Source organism: Homalodisca vitripennis, chromosome 2 (assembly GCF_021130785.1).
Source record: "Homalodisca vitripennis isolate AUS2020 chromosome 2, UT_GWSS_2.1, whole genome shotgun sequence".
In the NCBI taxonomy this organism is placed as follows: domain Eukaryota; kingdom Metazoa; phylum Arthropoda; class Insecta; order Hemiptera; family Cicadellidae; genus Homalodisca; species Homalodisca vitripennis.
In genome coordinates, this window is record NC_060208.1 from 75,387,290 (window position 1) to 75,413,958 (window position 26,669).

At 32.3% G+C, this 26,669-nt stretch overlaps 1 protein-coding gene across 1 annotated transcript; it reads left to right on the forward strand.

Moving 5' to 3' along the window:
* The first annotated feature begins 1,694 nt into the window (after positions 1-1,694).
* Positions 1,695-24,907, forward strand: LOC124354193 (tether containing UBX domain for GLUT4). The gene is made up of 6 exons (XM_046804473.1): positions 1,695-1,929; positions 7,115-7,199; positions 9,549-9,682; positions 13,373-13,596; positions 19,098-19,281; positions 24,712-24,907. Coding segments are annotated over exons 1-6 (786 nt in total). The 5' UTR covers positions 1,695-1,927; the 3' UTR covers positions 24,869-24,907.
* The last annotated feature ends 1,762 nt before the right edge of the window (positions 24,908-26,669 follow it).

Genomic DNA, 26,669 nt, shown 5'->3' on the forward strand with positions numbered 1-26,669 from the left:
ACTGTATAATTTGTGCTTTTATAATAAATAGGAATGAATAATTAATCAAATTTGGACTTAATTCAAGATTAAACCCAACTAGATAATGAAATGTAAACAAAGCATACAATGCTTAAATAGACATTTTATTACGAAATTTGCCCATATAAAATTGACCCCTATCAAATTCAGTTCAGTAAAAATCCTTTAAGTAACAGAAACTCTTCTTATTCTTACAGGTCGGGGTTGTCATGTACTCCCAGAGGTAAAAGCCTCTGATTGCAGATCTTGATTTTCGCTAAATTTTTTTCTTATGAAATGTGTTCTAAGCTTGTAACAGGAATATCAGCAACGTGGGGAAATGGCGAATAGACACAAAGTTGTTTCTCTCCCACTTGAAAGTGGGATGCATCGATATAAACAATATGGATTGCCTGCCGCACCGCCTTGTGGTTTATCCAACTTTCACCATTTATGGTTTTCAGTATCAATTCTCGGACAGGTATAGTTACACTAATAGATAACGCACTTAGAACGGTTGTCAGTAGTTTCATAACGACCATACTTCTACAACAAGTTCAATGTTGTGTGAATTTATAGAGTGTGGTCGAAAAGTAAAAGTTTAACTGGGTGAGTTTGGCGTTATTATGTTTAATATTCTTGGCCTAAGTATTTACTATTTTACACATTAAAATAGATTGAGAAGTTAAGTACAGGCTTGTACAGGTTCATATACAAATTGTTGTCTTGTTCTATTATCATGTATGAATTTAAGATCATACAAACTTTTAATAATATTCTAAAGTAGTCTAAAGTAAAAATCCAAATTTACCATATTGTACCGTTCTTTATCTTTCTTTTCATAAAAAATGTTTGCTAAAGTTTGTTAATCTGATTTTGGTTGAGTTTTAAAATTAAAAATAAAACATATGGATTTACAAGACAATTTTATTGTTTTAGGATTAGCTTATGAACATTTTCTCTTCACTAGTAAGGAATTAATAAATAATTATATTTTCAATCTGATGGCAGAACATACTATGAGAAATATAATCACTTACAAAAACACGTTAAAGAAACCTTAACCTACACGGAGGATAAAGACAAAACTAATATTAAGATTTTATCTAATTTCAAGCACTAGTACTTAATGAGGTGGAACAAGGTAAAACGATGTGTAGATAGGATGAAAACCTATAATTCAGAATGGTTAAATAAGTCTGCAGCTTTTTCGATAACCAAACAATTAGTAAGTAAAATAGGAAGACCAGAGATGGATTTTAAAGACAGTAGTGAACGGATGAAGAGTCGTAAAACTTCTTCTCTACGTTCTCAAGTTCCTGTTGAAGAACTCGTTCATGCCACACACAAACCTTCGTGCTGCAAGTTATTATAATTAAATAAACTAGTATCGTTAACAAAAACAAGAACAGTTATTATTAATTTAATAATTCAGTAGTTACTAATACAAATTTAAAACATCCTTGCATGTATATGAATTATTATGTAGATATAATAAGTCTCAGTCATTGACAATTTGGCTTAATTATAGAGAATTTCTTTATTTTAAAACAATAGATAATATAAAGCTTCTTGCTGGGAAAATTTTTGATTGGTGTAAATTAGCCAATTGAGAATCTGTATGAGTGTATGACTTCATCAAACCCATCATACAAGTAAACCGGAAAAAAAGTGTCCGACGTCTGTGTCCAGTGCGCATGTAGCCATGTACAAAGTACATCTGGTATATGGAACGTGTAGACAGACTGTGATCGGCATGATCTGATCTGATCTAACCTTAAAAACAAAACAATAAAGTAGAAATTTTCTCTAATCAAACGTACTGAAATACTAATTAATGTTTTTGTATTGCTACATGTTGAGTTATTGAATTAAACTTAATTCATAATTTGTCGGGAGAACAGAACTTCAACATTATTTTCTTCTTATGTGAGTACAATTTGTGACATAGATAAATATCTTGACAAGTCATTAAATCCGACAATTTACTGGCAATTGTGTCATAAAGGTATTATAATTATGTTATAATATAGATTGCGTCTGAAAAGTATTTTTCTTCGTTAAAAACAAATAAATAAAATCCACGTATAAAAATGTTTTAATTATTTTATCTAACATTGATCAAATAATAAAAATACTGGTCATTTTGTAAAATTGAGGTTAGTCTATGTATTAGGTGTGGATAATATTTACTTAACCCATTAAAGAAGTATTTTTTGATGCTTCTGCAGTACTTGTAGCAGCAATTAAATTGACAAAACTGTAAGACTAGTTAAAGCTTTCTAAAACAAAATTCATAAAGGATTTCCTAAATATCGTATTGTAAGTCATCCATAAAGCATTAATCTTTTACCACGGTTAACTTACAGTAAAATCTTCATGGAATGTGCTAAATACCACATTTGTACAACATGATTAATTTTTTTTAATTTTGTAAATACCTATTTTTAATTTTGGAAAACAAACATCTTTATTATTGTTTTAGTAACTTTAACATATTTACCTAAAATATTACAATGTTTAGGTATATTACATAAATAAAAATTTTCATGTAAAAAAAATACATATCTAAAAGAATAATAAGCTCAAAAATAAATTAAAGAAAAATATGATTAAGTTTTTTTGTAATGAGTTTGCTGGGCATATAGGCCCTAATATTTAAACACCTTGTTTCTTAGGAGATTCATGTATATATTTTTTTATCCACTGCACATAAAATTACTTTATAATTACTTAAACGTACTTTAAAATTGTAAATTAATCCAAATAACTGGCAAACTGTTTTTGAGCACAACAAATTATTGTCTTCCACACTTCATCACTATCACTGATATAAAAATTGCACTCGTAATCATTAAACATACCAGTATATATATAAGCAGCCACCATGACAATTAAATCATCAATAAGTTAAACATGATTGTCTGATTGTCTACAACTACTGAAACCAAAATGTCAAACCAAATTATGTTATAGATATTTCAAATTACAATATAGGCCTAGTTAGGCTGTTTTTGTATTGAATAAATAATAATTTAATGATGTATAAAAACTATCTAGGCTATTAGTTTTCATATGTAAGAAACAAAACAGTGTAACATTTAGTTACTTTTTACTATTTTGAAGAATAAACGTGTCTGACAGCTCGCAACACTAATAACACATATGTACATCACCATTGTACACTTGTTTTGCAAAATACAGAGGCTAAAGAAATAGGCCTGAAAGAGTTGGGATCTGATTTATTTAGGGCATTTTTCAACAGTGGAATGGTTTTATTGTTTTTTAATCATCAGGAAAGATGCCCTCAGATACATGCCCTTAATTGAAGAAATGTATTAATGTTTATCTCTCCTTATGCTAAAGGGTGGGCAGCTCTCCTAGAAAAAAAGGAGGATATAATATTGATATTAGAGATGTTAACAGGACATGGCCCCATAGAAAACATCTTGGTGGGTTTGTCAGACTGATGAATGCAGAATCTGTATTAATGTTTATCTCTCCTTATGCTAAAGGGTGGGCAGCTCTCCTAGAACAAAGTAAGGAGGATATAATATTGATATTAGAGATGTTAACAGGACATGGCCCCTTAGAAAACATCTTGGTGGGTTTGTCAGACTGATGGATGCAGAATCTGTATTAATGTTTATCTCTCCTTATGCTAAAGGGTGGGCAGCTCTCCTAGAACAAAGTAAGGAGGATATAATATTGATATTAAAGATGTTAACAGGACATGGCCCCTTAGAAAACATCTTGGTGGGTTTGTCAGACTGATGAATGCAGAATCTGTATTAATGTTTATCTCTCTATACAGTTTTTAGAGATATAAACAAGGAAATTGTAAGTGATCCAATACAGGTTTGGAAATATATTTAATAAGTTTTTTTTGTAAACGTAGTTGATAAAACAGTATTACCCAATTTACCTTCTAGAAATGAAAAAACAATTAAATTTTCCACATGCTCATACGACAAATAATAGATTTAGATTTAATCAGATTTCAGAAACTCATTTAAAAAAAATTGTCATGTCTTTTGAAAATAAAACCATCATCTGGAAATGATGAGGTTACTATACAACTAATAAAACAATCTCTTCCATTCATTTTACAGCCATTAGTCCACTTAATAAATTCATCTCTAATTTCAAGCTATTTTCCCGAATCAACTAAAGATTGCCAGATTAATCCCAATTTTCAAAAAAGGTAACCCAAATGACCCCTCATGTTACAGGCCAGTGTCTCTTCTTCCTGTGTTTTCTAAAATATTTGAAAAAGTAGTTTATATTCAATTAGTGAATTATTTAGAAAACAATAAATTATTAGATAAGCAACAACATGGCTTTAGATCGGGAAAGTCCACTACTACCGCTGGCATTGACTTTATTCAGTCAATAATCAGCTCGGTGGATAGGGGTGAAAAGGTAATTGGAATTTTCTTGGATCTCACACGGGCATTTGATAGCGTCTCACACCAAGAAACTTCTAATCTCTCTTAACAATCTAGGTATTCAAAATAGAGAATTATTATGGTTTGAATCATATTTAACAGAGAGGAAACAATACGTGGAAATAGAACACACATCATCTAAATTAAAAACCGAGCAGGTGTCACATTATAAGAAAATATAAGTCTGAAATAGAAACCATTAAATACGGAGTCCCTCAAGGATCCATTTTTGGGCCCATTACTTTTCCTCTGTTACATTAATGGACTACCTAAGGTGGTTCCGCAGGACTGTGGCATTTTGTTTGTTTGCAGATGATACCAACATCACCATATCAGGTAATTCAGAAGAAGATATAGAAATATCTTCTCACATTAGTCTAAAATTTAGTTAAACAATATTTAGATAACAAACAATTACTCTTAAATTCAAACTAAATCAAATTTCATTTCGTTTTCCACTCAACAATCAAGAATAACACCCAAATTTGATATTAATTTAAATAATAATGATATATCCCAAGTTGAGCACACAAAAATTTTTAGGACTCATAATTGACGAGAATCTGTCATGGAACAAACACACTGAGCACGTTAATTTATAAAATGTCTTCTGGTATCTATGCACTCCGACAGATGTCGCAGATTTGTAGTATACAGACATTGCGGACTATATATTTCTCACTAGTACATTCACACACTTAGCCTATGGAATTAGTATATATGGTGCAACGACCAAGAAAAAATTTAGACAAAATTTTACGCCAACAAAAGAGAGCTCTTAGAGCAATGTTTTAGACTAAAAAAAACAGAATCTGTCAAAAATTTGTTTTCAGAACACAAAATTTTAACTGTTTACAGTCTATACATATATGAGACAGTGATATATATAAAACAAAATGAGAGAAATGCAAAACCTACAAAAATTTTACATCATTTATAATACTAGATTTAAAAGAAATGTCCCTCAGCACAAACTAGAATTTTTCAAAAAAAAGAACTGATTTTATGGGCCATAAATTTTTAACAAAACTACCAACAAAAAATAATAAATGAACAAAAATTTTATTAAAATGAAAAAAGAGTTAAAAATATATTTGATAAATCTGGCTCTGTACTCCCTTGATGAGTTTTGGGAGGGAAGGTAGATTGGGAATGCCTGGTATGTAATTTTAGTATTTCATGTATATAAGCTTCTGGATTGTTTATTTCTTATTACATTGTATAATTTTAATTTTAAATGACATATAGATTAATTAGTATATTGTAAAAAACTTATTGACACTATTCAAGTACACGCTGTACTATGTACGAATAAAAGAATTTTTGAATCTTGAATCTTGAATCTTGAATCTCCTTATGCTAAAGGGTGGGCAGCTCTCCTAGAACAAAGTAAGGAGGATAAAATATTGATATTAGAGATGTTAACGGGACATGGCCCCTTAGAAAACATCTTGGTGGGTCTGTCAGACTGATGAATGCAGAATCTGCTAAAAAGCAGTAGAATCAGCGAAACACGTATGGCTAAACTGTCCTGCCATATCAAAAAGTAGAAAAAAATCTCAGTTCCAGGAACATCAGAGAACAGGAGCCCTCTAATTTGATTGGCTTCTGTAAAAGTCTCAGATTCTGAGGGCACAAATATAGGTAAGGGAGGTGCAAAGGTCCTTTTAACTACGTGCGGAGGCAACCGTCTCTTTCCCTTGAGAACAAAAAAAGTATGTGGCCAGAATCAGAGTTGATTAAGAGGGAGAAATCTGATCTAGGGATGCTTGGATCAAAAGAGGCTGATCAGTATGGTCAGTGACAGTGGTCACGGTTGCAGTTAACCCAAAAGAGGACCCTCCGCCGACCATGATAATTAAAAGGTCTGTGTCTGGTAAAAATGCTATTATCAGTAAAAAAGACAAGTCGACATTTTTGGTGTTAATCACACTTTGTTAGTTACCTGATTGCCACCAAATGGCTCAGTCCACGTTTCCACGCTGTATATTAATATAAAAAACCGTATCTGCTTATTGTACTCTATTCACGTTCCTATATGGCTTTAAAAAATTAAGGACTTTCCTTAATTGTTTTCTGAGTTTCTGTATTTAATTTCTAACAATTTTTTTTTTCAAACAAACAACAAATAGTGTGAAATAAATATTTACCTTAGGTACATTGGTAACTCTAGAAGTTTACCCATAACTAATAACTATTTTTATTCTAATTGTATGGGTTTGTTTTCATGCCCTTGCACTAAATAACTGTATTTAATTTACTCTCCAAGATTTCTCTCATTGACTTAAATGCTTCCCCTATTGGACTAAATGCCTGTTAATTACAATGTAATTAAGTAAGCACTCTTGAACCTATTTTATAAGTTAATTTATAAGTTGATTATTGCAATCAAAATTGTTTACTTTGAATGTATGGAAGACATGTTAATTTTTAAGAGGGAAAACCCTGGAAAGAAGTGCAAGAAATGCACAAGATTTCTTATATCATTTTTATGGCAGTCATATAAGAAACATTCATAACTATGCTAATATTCAACGATTCAACTATTACAAATATTTGGAATGTGAAACTTTTTTATTTTACTATAAATGTAACAAGTTTCAATTAAAAATTTATATTTTAATTTAATTTTTATTCAACTCAGTCATTAAAAATAATGTTTCCAGGTTAGATATGGCGGATGAGAGTCTAAGCACAAATAGCAATCCAAGTGATGAACCTAGTGCAGTACCTGAAGAATCTATTCACTATGTAAGCTATAGTTTATGTATTATTTTAATTTAATTTTAGAAATGGTTGAAAGTATTTACATATTAATATTTACCAGGACATTTCATAAATAACTTATTTATGAATTAAAATTTGATTTCAAAATTGATAAATTGCATGATTGATTTTTAATTATTTTTATTTTATTAAAAGATAGGCTCTAAATAAATTTTTCTGCATAATTAATTATACTAACATGAAACAAGTAAATCATATGACACAGTTCTATATTTATGTTTGGTAATTACAAACCAAGTTAATTTCACGTTTAAAATCTCACACACATAGATAATTAAGTTTAATCCTGGATTATGAACCTGAAGGTTCCATAATCTAGGGTTCAATTAATACTTAATACAATTTTCTTCATATGATTTTTGTATTAAATTGCACTTTACTTGTCCATTCATGACCATTTGTTTGTCAGACTGCAGCAAAACACCAGGTGACAACACTAACAATGACAAACAACCCACTGACCTCGTTGAATGTTATGTTACTTTAAATTCCACATTCCTTCCAGTTCTTGGAAAACTAGTAATTAGGTTTAGGCTGTAAAGATAACTCCTATTAACTCTTTGAGATCGGCATTAAATTCATATGATTGGACCCTCATATCACTTGGCCACAACAGTAGCTATGGCAGTTTTCTGCCTCAGGTCGTTGATTTATGATCACTTCCTGTCCCTTAGCTCAGCGGGCCACACATAATGGCCCTCACTGTTTTGCCGTTCAGCTCATCAGGCCACTATGTGTGGCCCACTATATTGCGTAGTTATAAAATTCAATTCTCATCCGGTTGTGGCTGGAAAGTGATGCAATATTTATGCCAAATAATTTACTAAATTAATATTCTTCTATTTGCAACATATACCATAGTAAACATAATTCAGAATTGCAATTATCAGTCAGTACTAACTTCATTCTTTCATGAGGCTAAAGGCTAACTTGGAAAACGTAAAAAAACATATATGACTCGTGATTTCACAAAGGAATAAATCGATGAGATAGGTCTTTTTGTTTTTACACTATCATGTTATTTCAAAGGTGAAACTTAGTTGCATATGTTTGCTAATGCGGGCATTTGTACCAAAATTTTCTATGAATGCTATAAATTCCGTAAACAATTACACTGGTGAGACATACATAACATTTTTATTACATTTATTAATTTATTGTAACAAAACTTTAATAGTTTGTTTGTGTTTAAGAACAGTTGCTGAATAAGAATATATAAACAGTGTTGTTAGTTCAAAAGTAATTTTGAAAATAAAAATAAAATATTAAAAAAATAAACAAATAAGATTTTAAACAAAATAAATATTTAATAGTAAATTAATGACTAAATGGATAATTTTATTTCCTTTCTTTTCATAAAATTACAATGCATATATATTACATATTATTACTTATATACATATTTTATTACAATCATGTTTTATATAAAGTCTACTTTTAAAACTTTAGGTATAATTATAATATATAAAACATAACTAGTTATTCTGAGAAATGAGCCTGCATGGGCAACCGACCTGTGCATATGCTTGAGTTCATAATCATATTGTGACCATGGGCATTTTTATTATAAAAAATAATAATCATAAATTACATTATTAAAAGAAAATAGTGAAATAAAAAATTGATTTATCAAAAACATTTTGTAATTTATTTTATTTGTGATAACTACAATGCAAAAATCATATGGATTTAAATCGTCATAATAGGTAGATAACTTAAAAATGCTGAATTACTAATTTACTAGAAATGACTAATTTAGTTAAATTGTAATAACATTAATCATTTGCAATGGGAGACCTGTAATGTGGTCAATACTCATCTCTCGCTGAGTTCGAATGGAGTCTCTTGTGGTTGTCCTCTCAGCTTGCACATCAACACTTGATACTATCGTAACCATATACATAAATGTTTCTTGAATTTAAATGGTAGTATTTCACCTTCAGCTCTTTAAATGACTGTGATTTAAATTAAATTCTCAAATAATTTGCAAAGCTTTTTATCTTCAAGATTGAAATTTTATTAATTGGTTATCTATTATTTGTTCTTAAACGAACCAAGTAATATGTAATTTAAATTATAAGTTGATATGTTTTTTTTATTTGCAGAATAAAAAACGATTAGTTTCAAGTAGGTCTCTTAGTATCAACAGAGTTTAAACTCGTTTCGGTATTTTGAGCTTTGTCTCCACCAAATGCACTAGTGTTTTAATACATTGATGAGATACACTATTGCAGCTACAGTGACACTAACATTCGGATCTATAAATTCATTGCATTGTTTCTTGTGTCTCTAATGAATCTGTTGAATCATCAGGTTGGGGAGAGGAATGCCATTGTGTTCAGTGCTGCTGCAGGAGAACCTCTACCTCCTCTGGAGTTACCGGATGACTTCTTCGATTTGAACAAAGACGATGTCCGAATTCTCTTTAAAGAACTGAAACAAAGCAGGTGGGCTTGTTTTACTACAGGAAACAACATTAACACTGTGCATAAGCTTCATATATCGACATACAATGTGGCTAAGAATCCATCATGAATTCTCAAGAGAAATAATTTTACAATATAATCTGAGTTTTCCCAATTCCACTGCTCATTATTTATATCTGCCTGAATTGCCTTATTAATTTTTACACTTTTTGGGTAATTAAGTGCTTTTTATTAAGATGATGGCATGTATCCAGTCAGTGCATACTATGTCTTTATTTTGTTGAGAGGGAGTTTAATATTATTACAGTTGTATTGTTTGTTGTTGTAGTTGGTAAAATAGAACCCCCGGACTAACAGTAGTGGTGGATTCATCGGGTAAAAAACAGATAATTCATTTGAATGTTAGTTGTCAGCTGATTCTATGTGTTGTACTGTAGTAATTTTTGTAAAAGAGAATCCAGATTAGTTTTGCTCTAAAAAGACATAACATATAATTAATACTAATATATTACTACTTAGGCTATAGAAAAACATCATCTTTTAATGGCTTAGGAATATATTGGCTCGTTTTCATGTACAGGTTACTTTGCCCATGTGAGAACAGGTTCCAATATGTATGCAGTAGGATATTAAAACATAAATATATTCTAATTAATAGTAAATAATATACTATTGAATTATTTTTAATGAATGATGAATTAAACTGACAAATGAAAAAAACCAGATGAAGTATATTGAGTCAGGAACTTACATAAATCTATGGATAACCCTTGGGAGAATCAGCTAAATAAAAACAACCAGATAGATTCAGAGACAATTCATCAGATCAAAAACATTTAATTGTTCTACCTTGGATTGGAAATGCCTTGGAATACCACATATATACTCGTATATTCCATCGATGTCCATAATGACAATGAAAATTGAAGTCATTATGACTCATAGGACAGTAGTCTAGACTGTATCCTATATGATGCACGAGGGATAAATTATTTTGCTGACATGCATCAGATGTAGTAGAGTTTAGTCTCCTAGTTTGGTTGGAATGGTACCCAAAGGCTGCGTTTACATTGAAGGCACAATAGGGCAAGTAAACTGGAAGCGCACGGTTGGCCAAGTATGCCTGAAAAAACAACATTCATATCAAGTATATAAACAAGTGGTGACGTGCTGTTGATTACGGTTGCAAACGCATGTTTTGACATGAAACGAAAAAAAAATGCCTACAGGCAAGCTTGCTCATTCCTCCAAAGCGCAGGGACATGGTAAAGTGTGCTTAGTTAATTTTTTTTTTATTGTTCCATATCCAACAAAGAGGAGCAATATGGGAATTCAACATCGCATAGCAATAGAGATTATATTAAAGGTTGTAAATAATTCGAGGATATTTATCATTTTCTACTCTGTCTGCAAAGTATTTATTTACTCACTTTACCTAAATGGTTCAGCATCTAACACTGAAAACTTGAAAATACAGTTTTAAAGAAAAATTATGATTCCGTTGCAACTGTAACAAGAAGTGTTCACTTGCCTATAATTGTGTATAGTGTGACCACACACCTAGTTCAGGTGTACTTGGCCAAGCGAGCACTTCCGGTTTACTTATCAAAGTGTGCTTCCAATGGTAACGTGGCCAAAGAGAGAGAAAGTTCTTATCTTCATCTGAGTGTAACACAGTGACAAAAGGTTGAGAGCTTGCTCTCAGCCAGTGTAGGAAACTAAACTCAACTACTGAAACTTCCTGTCTAAAAAGATCTCGACAGACAACAACTGGCATAGTTATGTACTCTTTTAGGCACACATACTGAACAGATTATTATGATAGTTTTGAAAAATGTCAAAACTAATATGCTTTCTCATTATACATAAATTGTTTTATAACGAATATTTTGGTACCTTGGCATTTTTATTCTACAATACAATAACAAATAAAATGCATATACAGATAAATATAATTTTGTATGCAATGTGTTTGATAGATTAGTGAGTCCTGGATGATGTTTTGATGGATTTAGGAAGATGATTGAGTAGTCAGGCACCAACTTCATATGACAGCTAGTTGAAAGTTACAGGCCAGTGTTGTTGTTCGTATTGTGTCATAAAGTGTGGTGGTCACTGTGGGCTAGTCGAAACATTTTAATAATTAATCTTAGGTAATAAATGGTACTAGCTTATTTAAATTGGCCCTTGTTCCAAAACTTTTAAAGTTCTGTTGTTGATTTAATACTTTAGTTCTCTTAGGTATTTTTCCATATAATGCATCCAAACAAAAAAGTAAATCATTCTTATTTTTTATTTGCTTACATACAACTAATACATGTAATGTATGTTAGCTAGTGCCCTAATGTGTTTTGTAGGTATTGTCATTGTTCAGTGTAAAATTATTATTAGTCTGTGTATCATTAGTATTTTGTATAGTAGTTTGTGCTGTGATGATACAAGTTTTTACTTTTGTAAAACACCAATGTCACTCATGGATTATGAGAATTTAGTTATAAACATTGGTAGGAACAGTAGAAAGTTTCTTAGTTGTTTTTCAAGGTCACTAAATTCAAGGTCACTAATTTTTTAACTGTTGATACATTGACACCAAACATAACAGTTTGTATCTATATAGTTTACATGAAACTCAACACTTTTTAAAGAATAACATTTGTTTGATTAATTTTAATTTATATTTAGGAAACATATTGGTTATTATATTTTATAATAAAGATTACAGCATCAACAAAAGCGATCTAAATATTTGTTTGAATGTATAATTTCTTAAAGTCCCCAGAGCCAGAAGTACTTAATTTTTTGGTGAAATCACTTTTGGGAATGACAGTAAAAGGATCACATCAGATGATGTAGCACTAAAAGGATTAAAGTTAAATAAGGGGGCTGTATACTATCAGTTGACATCTCTTTTGGGAGATTGAAGACTATCTTGGAATATTTCTAATTTTTTGCCTATAATATTGAGAAAGGATTGTAATGCTAAGCATTATGCACCCTATATTTACTTTTTTGTTATTCTAAATAGTGCTTTTGATTTTTCAGTGGGTGAAGGTAAACTTTGACCTTTAATATATTGAATATAATAAATTGGGATAACTGTCGATAAAAAACATTTTTCACAATGAAAAGTGACATTTTAGATGTCTAATACAGGGGTAGTTGCGATTAATAGAGCCTAAGCACAACTCATGGTGATTGAAATAAGTGTCATAAATATAGTGGGTAGTGTCTATGGTACGGGAGCTGTGATAAGTAAAATAATGATGGACTGATTTGTCAACACAAAACAGTCTGTGATAGATAACTTGTATGTCATTGATGTTTAGCTAGCAAGTGGAATGTTGTGTTGAGTGGGTTTGCACTGTTAAATAAAAAACAAAAGACAATGATTTTCGTTTTTTATCCTTGTTATGTTGTGATGACCAATTATAAGGTCACCAGTCATTGAAGTAGTAATCAGTCATTTGGTACTTTCCAGTCATTTCAAACCATAGTTTATGGTGGCTATATCTCAGCTGATCAGAGGGAGGAATCTCAACTAGTGTTCTCTGACAGATTATTGAACTATATTGAATAAAATATCTTCCAGTTTATAGTTTTGTTTTTTCCATGTGCCTGATGAAGTAAAAAAATGTAAGGAAGTAAAAATGATTAACATTTAATAGTAACAGTGACCTTAAAATAGTAGAGTTATAACCAGCTTTTTGTTAGGGAGGACCTGGAGAACAGACCGCTGCGTACGAAGGCAGTGCGTGAGTTGGAAGACAGTACCTCTACACTGAGCCGGCTGAACCGGTATACAAGGACCGTTGTACGAGTCCAGTTCCCCGACCGCATGGTTCTACAAGCGGTCTTCAACCACTCAGAGACTGTACAGACCGTCCTTGATTTCGTCCAGACCTTTCTCGACCACCCAGATGTACAGTTTTACCTTTGTAAATATTCTGATTTACTTAATGCCTATGAATTTGCTTTGTGTATAATTCTGAAATAATGTTTGTGATTCATATATTTTCATTTGATTTTAGGTAATGGAAATATGTTATATTTTTTTAAATTGATTTATTTCAGTAGAAAATTCTAAATATATGGTATTATACAACTTGCACCAACCTACTTGTAAGTCTGATGCAGTACCATAATATATTTCTAGACAGTTTTTTGCCATTTTATTACTAATTAAAATAAAACTAAATTAAATTACTTCTTCGCATAGCTCTCTCTCACCACTTTTAAAGCAGTAATTCTATATAAGTTGTCATAAAAATTTAATAATTATTTTAGAATATTAATCAACAAAAATGTATTGAATGACATATTTAATTGTTGTAATATTTTATTTAAAAATAACCTATTAATGGTTTAATTATAGAGTTTTCACAATAAAATTGTTAATTTAAATAAATGCTATATATATATACTGGTAAAATAATTTGGTAATCGTTAATTTGGTAATTTTTTACATGAATTTATAGAAAGCAACATTATAGACACTTTATTCCAGGGCTTTAGATACAGTTTTAATTATTGTAACATTGTAATACACCACATATTGTAAATTTATGAACTCTTTATCTATAATGAACTTATTAGAATATTGGTTCATGACCAAAATACCACTGAAAACATCAATCTTCACTGGTAATTGAGTTTCCACTATATTTTAGACCAGATTATTCTGGAAACTCTAATTGCTTATAAAGTGTAATGAAATATAAAATTAAAAAAAATATTCAGTGAGCATGAAAACAAAGTGAAGTGATAGTACTGATTTTTGACTGAGTAGGGAAAGGTGTGCAGGCCTGTTTCACTGACCATATGAAGTTGTGCAGGGTTTCAGCTAACCAATTGCACTTGTGGTAGTTACCTTTAGATGCTAGAGTAAGCATTTCGCTAGGGGTGTGACTTAGTGTATAATTATTTGTGTCAACGACCCTCATGTAAATGAAGTTTAATTTGTAGCAGCATTATTCAATAAAGTTCTGAAAAAAAAACAACACAGAGAGTTGTAGTATGATTCAAGAGGTCTATAAAGAAGAAGCTATGTCATGTGAAATGGTTTTCATGTGCCAAGAGAGATTCAGAGATGTCTACAAGGATGTTGAATACCTTCAACAGCTTAAACTATGTAAATATAATAAAAGTATGTGAACTTTTGAATACAGGCTGTCATTTTAAGTGTTATATTACTCACTGGTGAATATTGAGTTTAGCTCCTTTCACCTTCCGCTTAGTGCAGTGTCTGAAATCTCACACTGTCACAGACTTGATTCTTGGATCTAGAGTCCATGTCCGTCTGAAGAGATGAAAGAAAATTTGACAATGAAGACATTCAAGAATTCTTCTGGCGGATGTGGACTCCAGAAGTCAAGTTTGTGACAGTGCCAGATACTGCACTAAGTGGAATGTGAAATGGAGGTAAACTCAATAGTTGCATTGAATCAATCTGTACCCACCATGGCTATGTTATGTGTAGAAAAGTTTATCCTAAACTTGTTCCTATACTTTTAATAGATGAACATAAGACACAGCATCTGGCAGTTTGTGAAGAATTGATTGAACATTTTACGATAATCCTAACTTTACAGCTATAGTAGTTTCTAACGATAAGACGACTATGAATGTGATCCTGAAATGAAATGGCAAGGCGATTGTCACACCACCTTATCTCCAAAGCCCAAGAAAACTTGCATGAGTAAATAAAATGTGAAAACCATGATCATTGTTTTCACGCATCAGGAGTGATTCCCAAAGAATTTGTTCCTTCCAAAGAGGCTCTCATAGGTCAGTTTTACACTTGAGAATCCTATAATTGAAAGGTCGAGTCCACCACGTTCACACAACTATCGTAGACGATTGGGTTCTGCAACCACAACAATGTGTCTTCTCTAATGTTACCCACCTCCAGTTGAAATTTTGGCCAAGTTTAATGTGATAACAATGCCACTCTATAGCCCCAACCTTCCAGCAACTTGAAGGACAGCTATTTAAAAAGTTTTAGAAGAAAATGTATAACGTAGAATAGTTTTGTAATAGGCTACTACTTTACAATTTGTAGTATTTTTTATAATTTTTAAGTAATTTACACCAATCTGCTCAGGTAATTGTGAACTAATGTTATAAAAATGTAATTTGAATAGGGTCGTTCATTAATTCAACACTTTCTGAAAAAGTTCATACACCAAACACAATAGACAATATCCTTTATTACAATTTCTTCAAGAAATGTTACAGCGTCAAATTTAAGTCAAATTAGTATAATAGGTACAAAGTGAAATGAAAAAGCTTATTCAGTGTTATGTGGGGTCTCCCCAAGTAAAGAATTCATTTAGGGTGTAGAAAGCCTTGTCTAGCAGCCATCTCTGTAGCTTCCTCTTCATCAGCACAGGGCCTCCAGCTTTCAAGTGGTCTGGTATCTTGTTTAGCATCTTCACTCCTGCATACAATGGTTTCCTTTCATACATGGCTGTTCTGTGACCTGGCAGCACATAGTTTCCTGCATATCTGGTGTTGTATTCATGCACGCCACTTTGTTTAGGGGGGTCTTTGGTCACACAGTAAAGGACAGTATCTAGGATGTAGATGGAAGTGATCGTCAGGATGTTCAGGTTCTTGAAAACATCTCTACAGCTTTGTCTTGGACTTAAGCCTGCTATTACTCTGATTGCCCTTTCCTGCATACCCAGGATGCGGTTGAGATTGCCCATAGTGGATCCACCCCAGACAGTAATACCATAGCGTAAATGGCTTTCAAACAATGCATAGTATGCAGTCCTTGTTGCCTCAGGGGTACTAGTTGCCTTGATTCGTTTTATGGCATAGAATGCTGACCCGAGTTTTAGGTAAAGATTGTCCACTTGATTATTCCAGGATAAATTTTCATTAAGTATGACACCTAGATGTTTGATTTTGTCAGCTGCTGTCAGGTTGGGCATTTCAGATACTGTAGACTTTTTATTCCCAAATGACATTTGCTTGGTCTTACTTTCATTGAGAACTAAGTCATTTTTCATACAGTAGTCTTGTGTTATATTGAAGGCAATAAAAGTGTTCACTTCTAGTTGATCTACGTTTCTGTTTGTAGTAAGCAGCACAGTGTCATCCGCATACATGACCATCTTACTGTATTCCTCTAGATGTTCTGGAAAATCATTGATAAACAGCACAAACAGAATTGGCCCCAGGACAAAGCCCTGGGGAACTCCTCTGTTAGTTGGTACCAATTCAGATCTGACAGTACTTGTAAATCCTCTTGTTGTGTGTTTTAGTTCTACCATTTGGCTTCGTCCTTTTAGATAACTTGCAAACCATTTTAGTGCTGTTCGTTGGATTCCTAAATTTTGAAGTTTAGCTAGAATAAGATCATGTCCCAGGCAGTCATAAGCCTTGCTTAGGTCAAGATACAGGCTGGTGATAGTGTTGCCATTTTCTATGTTCTCAATTATATACTCAGCAAGGTCTATTAGTGCAGTTGTGGTTGATTTTCCAGTAACGAACCCATGTTGGCTGTCTGTCAATGATTGGTTTTGACTAAGATGTTCCTGGAGTCTTACTTTAACAATCTTCTCAATAAGTTTGGAGACAGATGAGAGCAGTGAGATAGGTCGGTAGTTAGAAATGTTTTGTAGGTCCCCTTGCTTGTGTTTTGGAAATACCTTGGCTATCTTCAACTTGGATGGAAAAGTGCCCTCTGCCATGGACATGTTGACGATCTTCACTAGAGGCGATATTAGCTCATCTGCACATGTTTTCAGGATTTTGAAGATATTTCATCGATGCCTGAGGATGTGGAGTTCTTTAATGGTTGAAAGACAACAATAGTAACAACTTTACTTATATTTTAAAAGATTTCATGATCATAGTCCTTTAATTCTTCATCATTCATGTTCTTCTTCAGAATTCTAGAGTGCTATCTATCTTCTTTGGTTGCAGATTAGTTTGGTTTTAATGATATGCAATACATCAATGTTATATAGCGTTTTCAAGCAGTAAAGGTGGTGTAATTGATTTTAGGTTTGGAAAATATTTTTTTCTGTTAATTCTATAGTTCTTTAAGATAACGTCCCTGATTACAAAAATAGTAGAACAAATTGTTTTGAAAACAATTTTGTAATTGGGACCAAATAAAAACAGCTGTAGAAAAATGTGAGATTTTCACAGTAACTACATGAGTTATAGCTTCGGAAAACAATATGTATACATATCCATACAAAATTAATTCTGTCAAGAAAAAAATATATAAATCCTGTCGTTTTCTTAACTATATTTAACTTAAAAAAAATTAAATTTTCATAAGTCACAAATGATTTATTTACAAGCATAGTAAATACTATGGTTACCAGTATTATGTAATACTGTGGTTAAACAAGTATGGTTTAACCACGTGCCTGTAGAAAGGCTACAGCTTCTTATGCAGACTTCGGAGAATTTTTATAAATTTAGGTTTTATTTATGTATGAGGCATATCCAGAAAGTAAGTGTATTGAGTCTCTTACAGCCATAGGAATTTTTTCGATATGTTGCATTGGCAGTTCTCAAGGTATCGATCTTGAACCGCTTTCGTTGCCAACATGTTGAAAAATCATAAAGTAAAGTTGTTATTTACTTTATGGATATGCCTTGTATACAAAGTGTATAATGTTTTGTATTACTTGTAATAGGCAAAAAAATGAAAAAATAACCCTACTATACACTGAATGCATCACCTTAAAATCATTAAAAGTTATAAAAGTAATATAAATAATTACCTAAATTATAAGACAATCAGTTGAAAACAGGTGCAGGTCATTAAATGTAAAGTACCTGATGCATAGTGTGCAGAAATATGAAGCAACTAATGGGCATACTTGGCAGAGCCAGAAACAATGATTCCCCATCTTTAGCTGTTAGTTTGGTCTGTAATAGTCGGAAGAATTCCACAAGAGGGGAACATTTAATAACTGTTACACCTTCCCTTATGCAAATTTTCAGTTTGTTTATTCAAATTGCTCCTTTTAATTGGAAAATATTTCATTAATTTGAAATAAACTCAACATCACTTTCTTGTTAAAAACACAATTCAGTATCACGATTTCTTGTGTTATTCGTACATTGAATTGAAAATCTCTTTATTCATTGAATATACATTTTGTATACACTGAATACAAATTACTTTAATAATATACTTATAAACTAGAAGAAGTGAAAGTAATAGAATACCCTGTCTATCAATAGTCATCATAATTCACAAATGCCCTAATAATTGCAGCTTTATCCATAACACAGGTTAATAATGTATATGGTAATTAATAATTCTGAAAAAACACACCAAAGCAAACTTCACAGTTTTAATTATTATTAATTTGTAATTATTTTTTTTAGTTAAATGATTGTCTTATGTTATATTAATTTTTAAAAATCCCAGAGAATCTGTTGTAATAGTTGAATGTTTTGGCAGATACAGCTCCTCCCAAATCGATTCTCAATCCCTCGGTGACACTTGTTGATGCTAAACTGACGCCAAGAGCGCTGGTGTACTTTGGCACGGACCCACCGCAGGAGCGGACCACATACCTCAGACCCTCCTTGCTTACTTCCCTCACAAGTCTGCGGTTGGCATCTGAGGCTGCTCTCCAGTACAGGTCAGTGACACTAAAGCCAAGCTACATCACATAAGCCTATTCATATGCATGATTTTAAAAGACCATTGCAAAAGGGAAAAGTACTACTTATTTTTAGGGCTAAACTATGTATGCTTTTTAGTGGTCTCCTGTTAAGATGATGCATTGATTATATTAGCTCAAAATTGTCTAGGGTTATCTTCTTAATGAAAAGGCTTACTAGCCATATTGAACAAAATTATATTAGATCCGCGTATTTTTCTTACTTTCAGTCAATTCTTAGGTACGGTTTAATATTTTACGGAAAACTTGCAGCAGGATAAATGAAATATTAATTTTGCAAAAAAAAAGTTATCAGAATCATTTGTGGTGCCCAATTTTTTAGAACATTGTAGACCATTATTTATTAAGTCAAAAATTCAAACTATTATTAATTTCTTTGTGTATGTATGACTTGGTTTTTGTATACCTTTCGCAACCCTAGTACTATAAAGTATGCCAGTCACAATTATAATACGAGGAGTAAGGCAAGTAGGCTTTACTACAATTAATTTCTGTAGGCTAGATAAATCAGTTAACACTTTTAAATGCCAAGTCGGTCAGAGTTGGACCGACGCTATGATGTTTGTACAGATAACTGTCGGCCATACCTGACCGACAGCGTTGCTACGCAACAGACAACCATTATGCCGTACTGTATAATGCACTACACTCTAGCGGAAATTATCAAAACTACGTGACCTAGAATGACATTGGCTATTTACAGAACACTGTTTCAGTTCAGATACGCTACAATAAAGTGCTGTTATATGGCTCGAAAGATAGAGTATTTCTTTAGCATCTCGTCGGCCAAAGATGACCGACAGATGTTTTTGTAATTTTGGTGTAACATAATTTTTGTTATTTTATTGTAAAAATAGTAGTGATTATAGCAAATACTATTACCCTGTGTTGCATTATAAAATTTAAAGGAAATCAGCAATTTGTATGGTGCTTTTCTTGTTTTTTAAGATTTAAAGATGTTGTTTGTAAAATAATATACGTATTATGCTGTAATAAAAATATACGTTTTATTATTACCACACACAAAAGTGTTAATTAATTATTAATCTGTAACGAGAAGGTTACTTACATGAATATCATAATGTACAGTATTATTTAGATTATACTGTCAGGAATAAAATATTCATACATAATTCAGAACATTACTACAAGCTTTCTTATAGCTTCTTGTAAAGTTGGCTTCCTTATACCTAAATTACAAATATAATTAACACTTTGTGACATAAGGTTTTTGTTAACTTACCACAAAAGAATGATCTAATTTTTAATGTCATTTCTGTATTACATAGTAAATTTTTCATTTGTGAATGTCCTTGAAACATGTTTCACATAAAAATGGTTTGTCAGGACACACGCTACAAAATGTAGTGACTTTTGTCATATTTCTTGCTACACTGCGGCCTCTCTGTTCGGACAGTTTTTGATAACACATTTTGCAAACTTTCCTAACTCTGTGTTTTTTTGCACCTTCTCCAACCATAGCAGATGATGTTAGATAGTGATGCCCAGTCCTTGATACTTCAGGAATGCGTGGCGTTTCCTGCAAACACATTAAGGAGCAAGCTAGCTGTTCTTTGAATTTTGTAATCGAAATTAAGTGCTTCTTTTTAGCATTGGGAGGGTTTTTTTGTTTTCAAAAATGTATTGTATGCCAACCAGCTGTTAACCACAGAAGTACCAAGAACGAGTTCTTCACCTACTTTGTGGTACCATCTCATAGTCTTTCTCACAGCGGTGCTGTATGAAGACATCTGATCAGAAAGATCTATGCCTACTTTAGCCTTATTGTAGGCTGTGACAACAAGTGGCTTTAGTACAGACGGCTTGTCTGGGTTTTTGGATGGAATTTCTACATATTCCGGTTTGTGCACAGTTGACAACATTAAAACTTCTCGTTTATCCTGCCACTTAGTTATAAGGACCCCTTCATCATTTTCTAAACAAATCATTTCTCCTTTCTGGATTTTTTCTTTTGTCAAGTCTTTTGGAATGCCCTTTCGGTTTCGTCTTAAGGTTCCACCAAAGATGTGTTTGTCTCGATAACAAAGAGTTTGCTAGTTGAACAGAGGTATAATAATTGTCAACATATAGGTTGTGGCCACTGTTCAAATGGTTTGCCATGAGCTCCATTACTACAGAGGTAGCTACTGAGTTGTCTGTTGCAGCAACGGTACCTTTCCCATTATAAACTTTTTATACCATAAGTATAGCCAGTTTTGTCACAAAGTTTAAATTATTTTAATACCGTACTTATGAGCTTTGCCAGGTATGTACTGGCGGAAAAAGTAAACCTACCACGGAATGGTATCATTGTCTCATCGATGACAAGGTCTTGTTCGGCTTCTTTTAGGTTAAAAAACATACCATTTATAATAGAAAGCAAGGGTTTTATTTTGCCGATACGCCCATCTCTTTGCAGATTGTTGTTATCATTGAAGTGCCAAAAGCGTAAAATTAAATTGGAATCTATTTCGGCTCATTACTTTTGAGGCACCTGAGAAGCTGTATAAAGCATTTGTGGACCAATAATCACTTATTCGGGGAAGTGTTACTAGGCCCATGTACAAAAGTAGGCCTATAAACTTTTTTCATTTCTTCTGGATTGGTGTCTCGCCAATCTTTAAGCCTACTCTTACGGCTCAATCGTAATTTAGAAATTACATCGTGAGCATTCCGATTTGTTTCTGTGACCATCAGATCAATGACATCGGCATTAAGACACTGTTCAAAGAAGTCGATCGGTTTTGAATCATTAGTGGTAATAAATTTGAATGTAGGCCTAGAGTTAAACTCAAAGATCTGCTGTTTACCTTCAAAAACTATGCCAATTGTCACCTTCGTCAGGAGAGTTCTGTTAACTGTCGTTATGGTATTATCAACATCGGCGTCTGTGTCTTCGTTTGCAACCATAAACTCATTTTCAGCAGCTTCGTCCGAGCCATCACTTGGTTGAAAGTCAGGGTCTGAATCCGTGTCGTCAACCACACTATAGTCCATGTCCTCAAACACTTTCATCTTCACTTAATCCCGCAAATAAATCACCTTGAGATGAGGGAAGGTCAATTATTCTGTCAATTTCCGATTGTCGCAAAGGATCGCCCATTTTACGAACGCACTTCCACTTTCTAGGCTAAAGCTTCAAAACAATAGCAGGTTGATGAGGAAAAGGCGCGAAAGTACAGTGAGGTGTCGTCCGAGAGTGATGTAATACACAGCTGACTACAGCTGCAGTACAATCCAGTGAGCTATTCTGCACTACCAACCACAAAAACGTAATATCCCACACCTAATATTGTGTCGGTCATGTACGACGACGGCATATTTTATAGTGTACTATGTAACTGTAAATGATCGTGTCGGCCAGGAATGACGACCGACGATGTAAAAAACGTTATATATACAAAAAAATTATCAAATCACAATGGTAAGTGACCAGCTAACAGAAAAAAAACATGAATAGTTCCTAGTTTTAGCCACGGATAATTTTGGCACTCTAACGCTAAAAACAGAATATTTAGGCTTGGCATCTAACGTGTTAATAGTCACCAGGTTTTATCATTGAAAATTTATAATAAGTTTGTCTCAGTTAATAAATAAATATTCAAGAAATGTTTTTTGTAATAGGCTCTATAGTTGGCTTCTAGCCAATCCTTTTTATTCAATTGAAGAATTTTTTGCTGTACCTTGTATTGGTTTTTAACCAAAAAAATACTTTATGTAATTTTTTATTTTGTAATAGTTTATGATAATAGTTTATGGTAAATTAGTTTATATACACTAACATTTTGATTAGTAAAACTAAGTTTGACTTGGCTACTGGCTGTACTTTGACTTTGTCGATGAATGTAAAAATTTTGTATGGCAATAAAATATTATTATATTATTATTATCATTTCATTCAATATCGTTTCAATTCCTATATATTTCCAAATTAACCCGTAAAATTTAGTTTTGCAGCATCATCCTTGTTTAACCCTTTCCAGGCCAGGCGGCAATATATTTAGCCATAGATCGTGTCTGAAAAGTGCCAGACGGTAAAATATTGCCGTTGGTGACATATGCGAAAAGCGCCAGGCGGCAATATAGTTTAGTCTCCTTGATATTCGACGTCAGATGATTAAAGTTTTATGTTTTTTTTTATTCCCTGGTATATTTGTAGATAATTAATATGAATATCATTTTTATTTTGTAGGTCTATGCATTTTTATTTCGTAATTGTCACGTGACATTATCAGCTGACTCTCTTTTGTTGTTAATTCTTTTTGCTTTAGTGTAATCGTATTACTGTATGGTATTGTATGCTGGATTCTTCATTATTTTATTTTGTGGTTGTAAATATTAGTAGTGTTAGTTGTTACATGCTTAGCTATTGCGTGTAGTAGTTACAATGACTGACAATTTGCGATCTCACGGGAGTGAAATTGTAAATAGCACATTTCTAAATAGAAAAAGTGTAAATAAATTTCAAATAAAATTGTGTAAATATTTCTTGGTAAATAGTGTTTTTTAACTGTATTGAAACTGTTTATGGATCGTACAATCATCTGTTTACCGGTACATCCATAATGTGAATATTTATTTTAAGTTTCTTGCAATGTAAGAGTCAGTTGATTTAACACTTATAAAATGTTGCGAAGTACAATTATGTGTATTTATACAACAACAAAAATGTCATAAAAAATTTATTTATGAGAGAAATGACTCAAAATTTTGTATGGTTGTTCCTTTCTAAATGTACAATATAATAAAATAGTTTCCCACAGTAAAATTATTTTTCCTTTTTTAGTTATTTGCAAAAAAAATAAAAATTTTTTTTATGTAATCTACTAAAAATTATCATTTTAATTTTAAATTACTTAAAACTACATCTATATATTTTTTTGTTGATAGTATATATCTATACGAGTAATGTGGTGCAACTTTAGGTCATTCTCTAATGTTTATGAAAAATTATAAATTTTAATCTAAGAGACTGCAAAATTGCCAATTTTAGCCTGGCACTTTTGACTAGTCACAAGGGGATATGAGATGTGAAAAAATTTTGCAACATCTCATATTTGGTCCTGGCCCTGAAAGGGTTAAACAAAATCTATTTCTGGTCAACCTTGCTTTCAGATATTTGAGAAAAAAATCTTGAATCTTGAGAAAAAATTAATTTGAATCAATGCAGGGCAACTTTCCTTTTTTTACAATATTTGTCAGTTACCTTCCTGTTACCATGGTTAAGGGAAGTCGGAAATTGAGTTAAGGCTAATTCTTTTTGTCAGACACTACTTGTGTTTTTTTTTTTTTATTGTTTCAGATACTCTAAAGATAATATTCAAATTTTAATTTAATAATATGCTGCTATTAAGAATGGTTTTTACGAAATAATTAAATGTTATTCAGGAGAAAAGGAGCTGATGAAGAAGTGAAAAAAGAAACAGAGGATGGGATTGTTGAAGTGCCCGATGAAACTCCAAGCTGTTCGTACCAAAAGCCAAACTCATCTACTAGCAAAAAGGCATCAACTAGCTCTAAAGTGCCTAAATGGTTCAAAAAATAATGTTTGTAGTTATATTTTCCAATAAATATTAATTAATAATGTGGCATTTGTTAATCAAAGCATACTTCCTTTATTAATTACACAAAAAATTGAAATTTATGCACTAAGAATAAGCCAGGAATTATAATTTATTTATTTCAAAGCAAAAAATTCTTCTATTGAAAGCAAAACAATAATTTAAACAGCTTTTAGAATCAGACATACATTAATCTCATTCATGTACAAGGGCTATCTGGAAAGAATCTGATAATTGATTATTACTCCATATCTATGGGGCATCAGGAAACACTTAGATATATCAATATATCTTATAATATATCTCTGTACCTCTGCTTACACTCAGGGTCTAGTATCAAGGGCTGAGCCATTTCTTTGATCTCAGCGCGGTGCCGCCACGGCAAGCGGAGTGTGGTGGGAGGGGGGTGCCATGACGTCGTTGGCCTGATACCGCCACCGCGCCTGCACCGCGTTGCAACTTGCTGGGACTGGCCGTGTTGGCGTTGAACATGTGTTACATTGGCGCACTGTCGTTTACACTCTGCTGTACATGCCGAAGTGATTTAATTGAGGTTGATCCTCAGTGATTTGATGTGGATTTAGTTTATTTATGCAGTATCAAAATGAGTTGTTGTGCTGTGGCTACTTGTCCAAATAACTCTAAAAAGACTAAAGGAAGTGAACAGCGAGTAGTGTACCATAAGTTTCCAAAAGACAGTGAGACTTGTAAAATTTGGTTATCAAAGTGTAAAAGAGGATACGCGGTAAATTGTAAGTATGCCTATGTGTGTAGTGATCATTTTGCACCATCTGACTACATTGATTACATGAAAAATCGCTTATTAGGGCTGCCTCAGAAATTGTTATTAAAGCCCTTTGTTGTTCCGTCAATAAAACTTCCCACTATCAGTAATGACGATGACGATGTAAAAACGCAATTGAACGATTAGATAGTTTAAGTCCAAAAAAACCTCGAATTGAGCCGCTAAATACAGACCGATTAGACGAAAGTAACCTCGTACAATCGAGTTCTGTTTGCGAAAAATGCAAGAATCTGTTAGAAGAAAACAACAATCTGAAATCTTCCATTGATGTTTTAGAACAAAAACTAACTAATCTGAGAAGAGAGCATGATATATTGTATAAATCCATTGCGAAAAAAAGGAAAATGCATTCTAAAACCTTAAGAAGGCATGTAAAAACTGTCAAAACCCTGAGGAGAAAACTTTCTTATTACAAAATCAAGTATGAACAAAATTCTAAAGTCACAGATTATGTTTCTCCACAGAAGTGGATTCAATCAAAAAAAGACTGAAGAACAGTGTTGAACTAGATAAATGAGTGCTGTTACAATTAAGTGGTATCATTCTATTACCATGCATAATTGTACTTTTAGGTATTGACGTCTTAAACAAAACAGTAAACAAATAATGCTGTAAAATGAACGAACTAATTTTATTTGGACTTGCAATCTTTTCGTCATTGGTTCTGCTAGACATTTACATTGCCTAAGGTAAGTCACATAATATTTTCAAACATATCCATAAAATTATTTAAATAGTTATTAACCAATAAGATGTGTGCAAATTGAAAATAAGTAGATTCGACGGATATTATTTCTTTCTAAAATTATTCTATTATTCACTTGTATAGAAAAGCCTAAGGGAATATTAATAATATTTTATTCCAATTCTTCCAATGAAACTTATAGATAAACTAATTTACTACAACTTTGCCGGTAAACGTTTGTTTTTAACCAAAAAAATAACGCTTATAAACTTTCAATGTATTGCATTTCGGAGTT

What these genes read in the sequence shown, in the direction of transcription:
- LOC124354193 (XM_046804473.1), top strand. An exon ending in AGATGTACAGTTTTACCTTT is followed by an intron (nt 13,597 to 19,097) that starts GTAAATATTCTG and finishes ATGTTTTGGCAG; the next exon opens with ATACAGCTCCTCCCAAATCG. An exon ending in GAGGCTGCTCTCCAGTACAG is followed by an intron (nt 19,282 to 24,711) that starts GTCAGTGACACT and finishes AATGTTATTCAG; the next exon opens with GAGAAAAGGAGCTGATGAAG.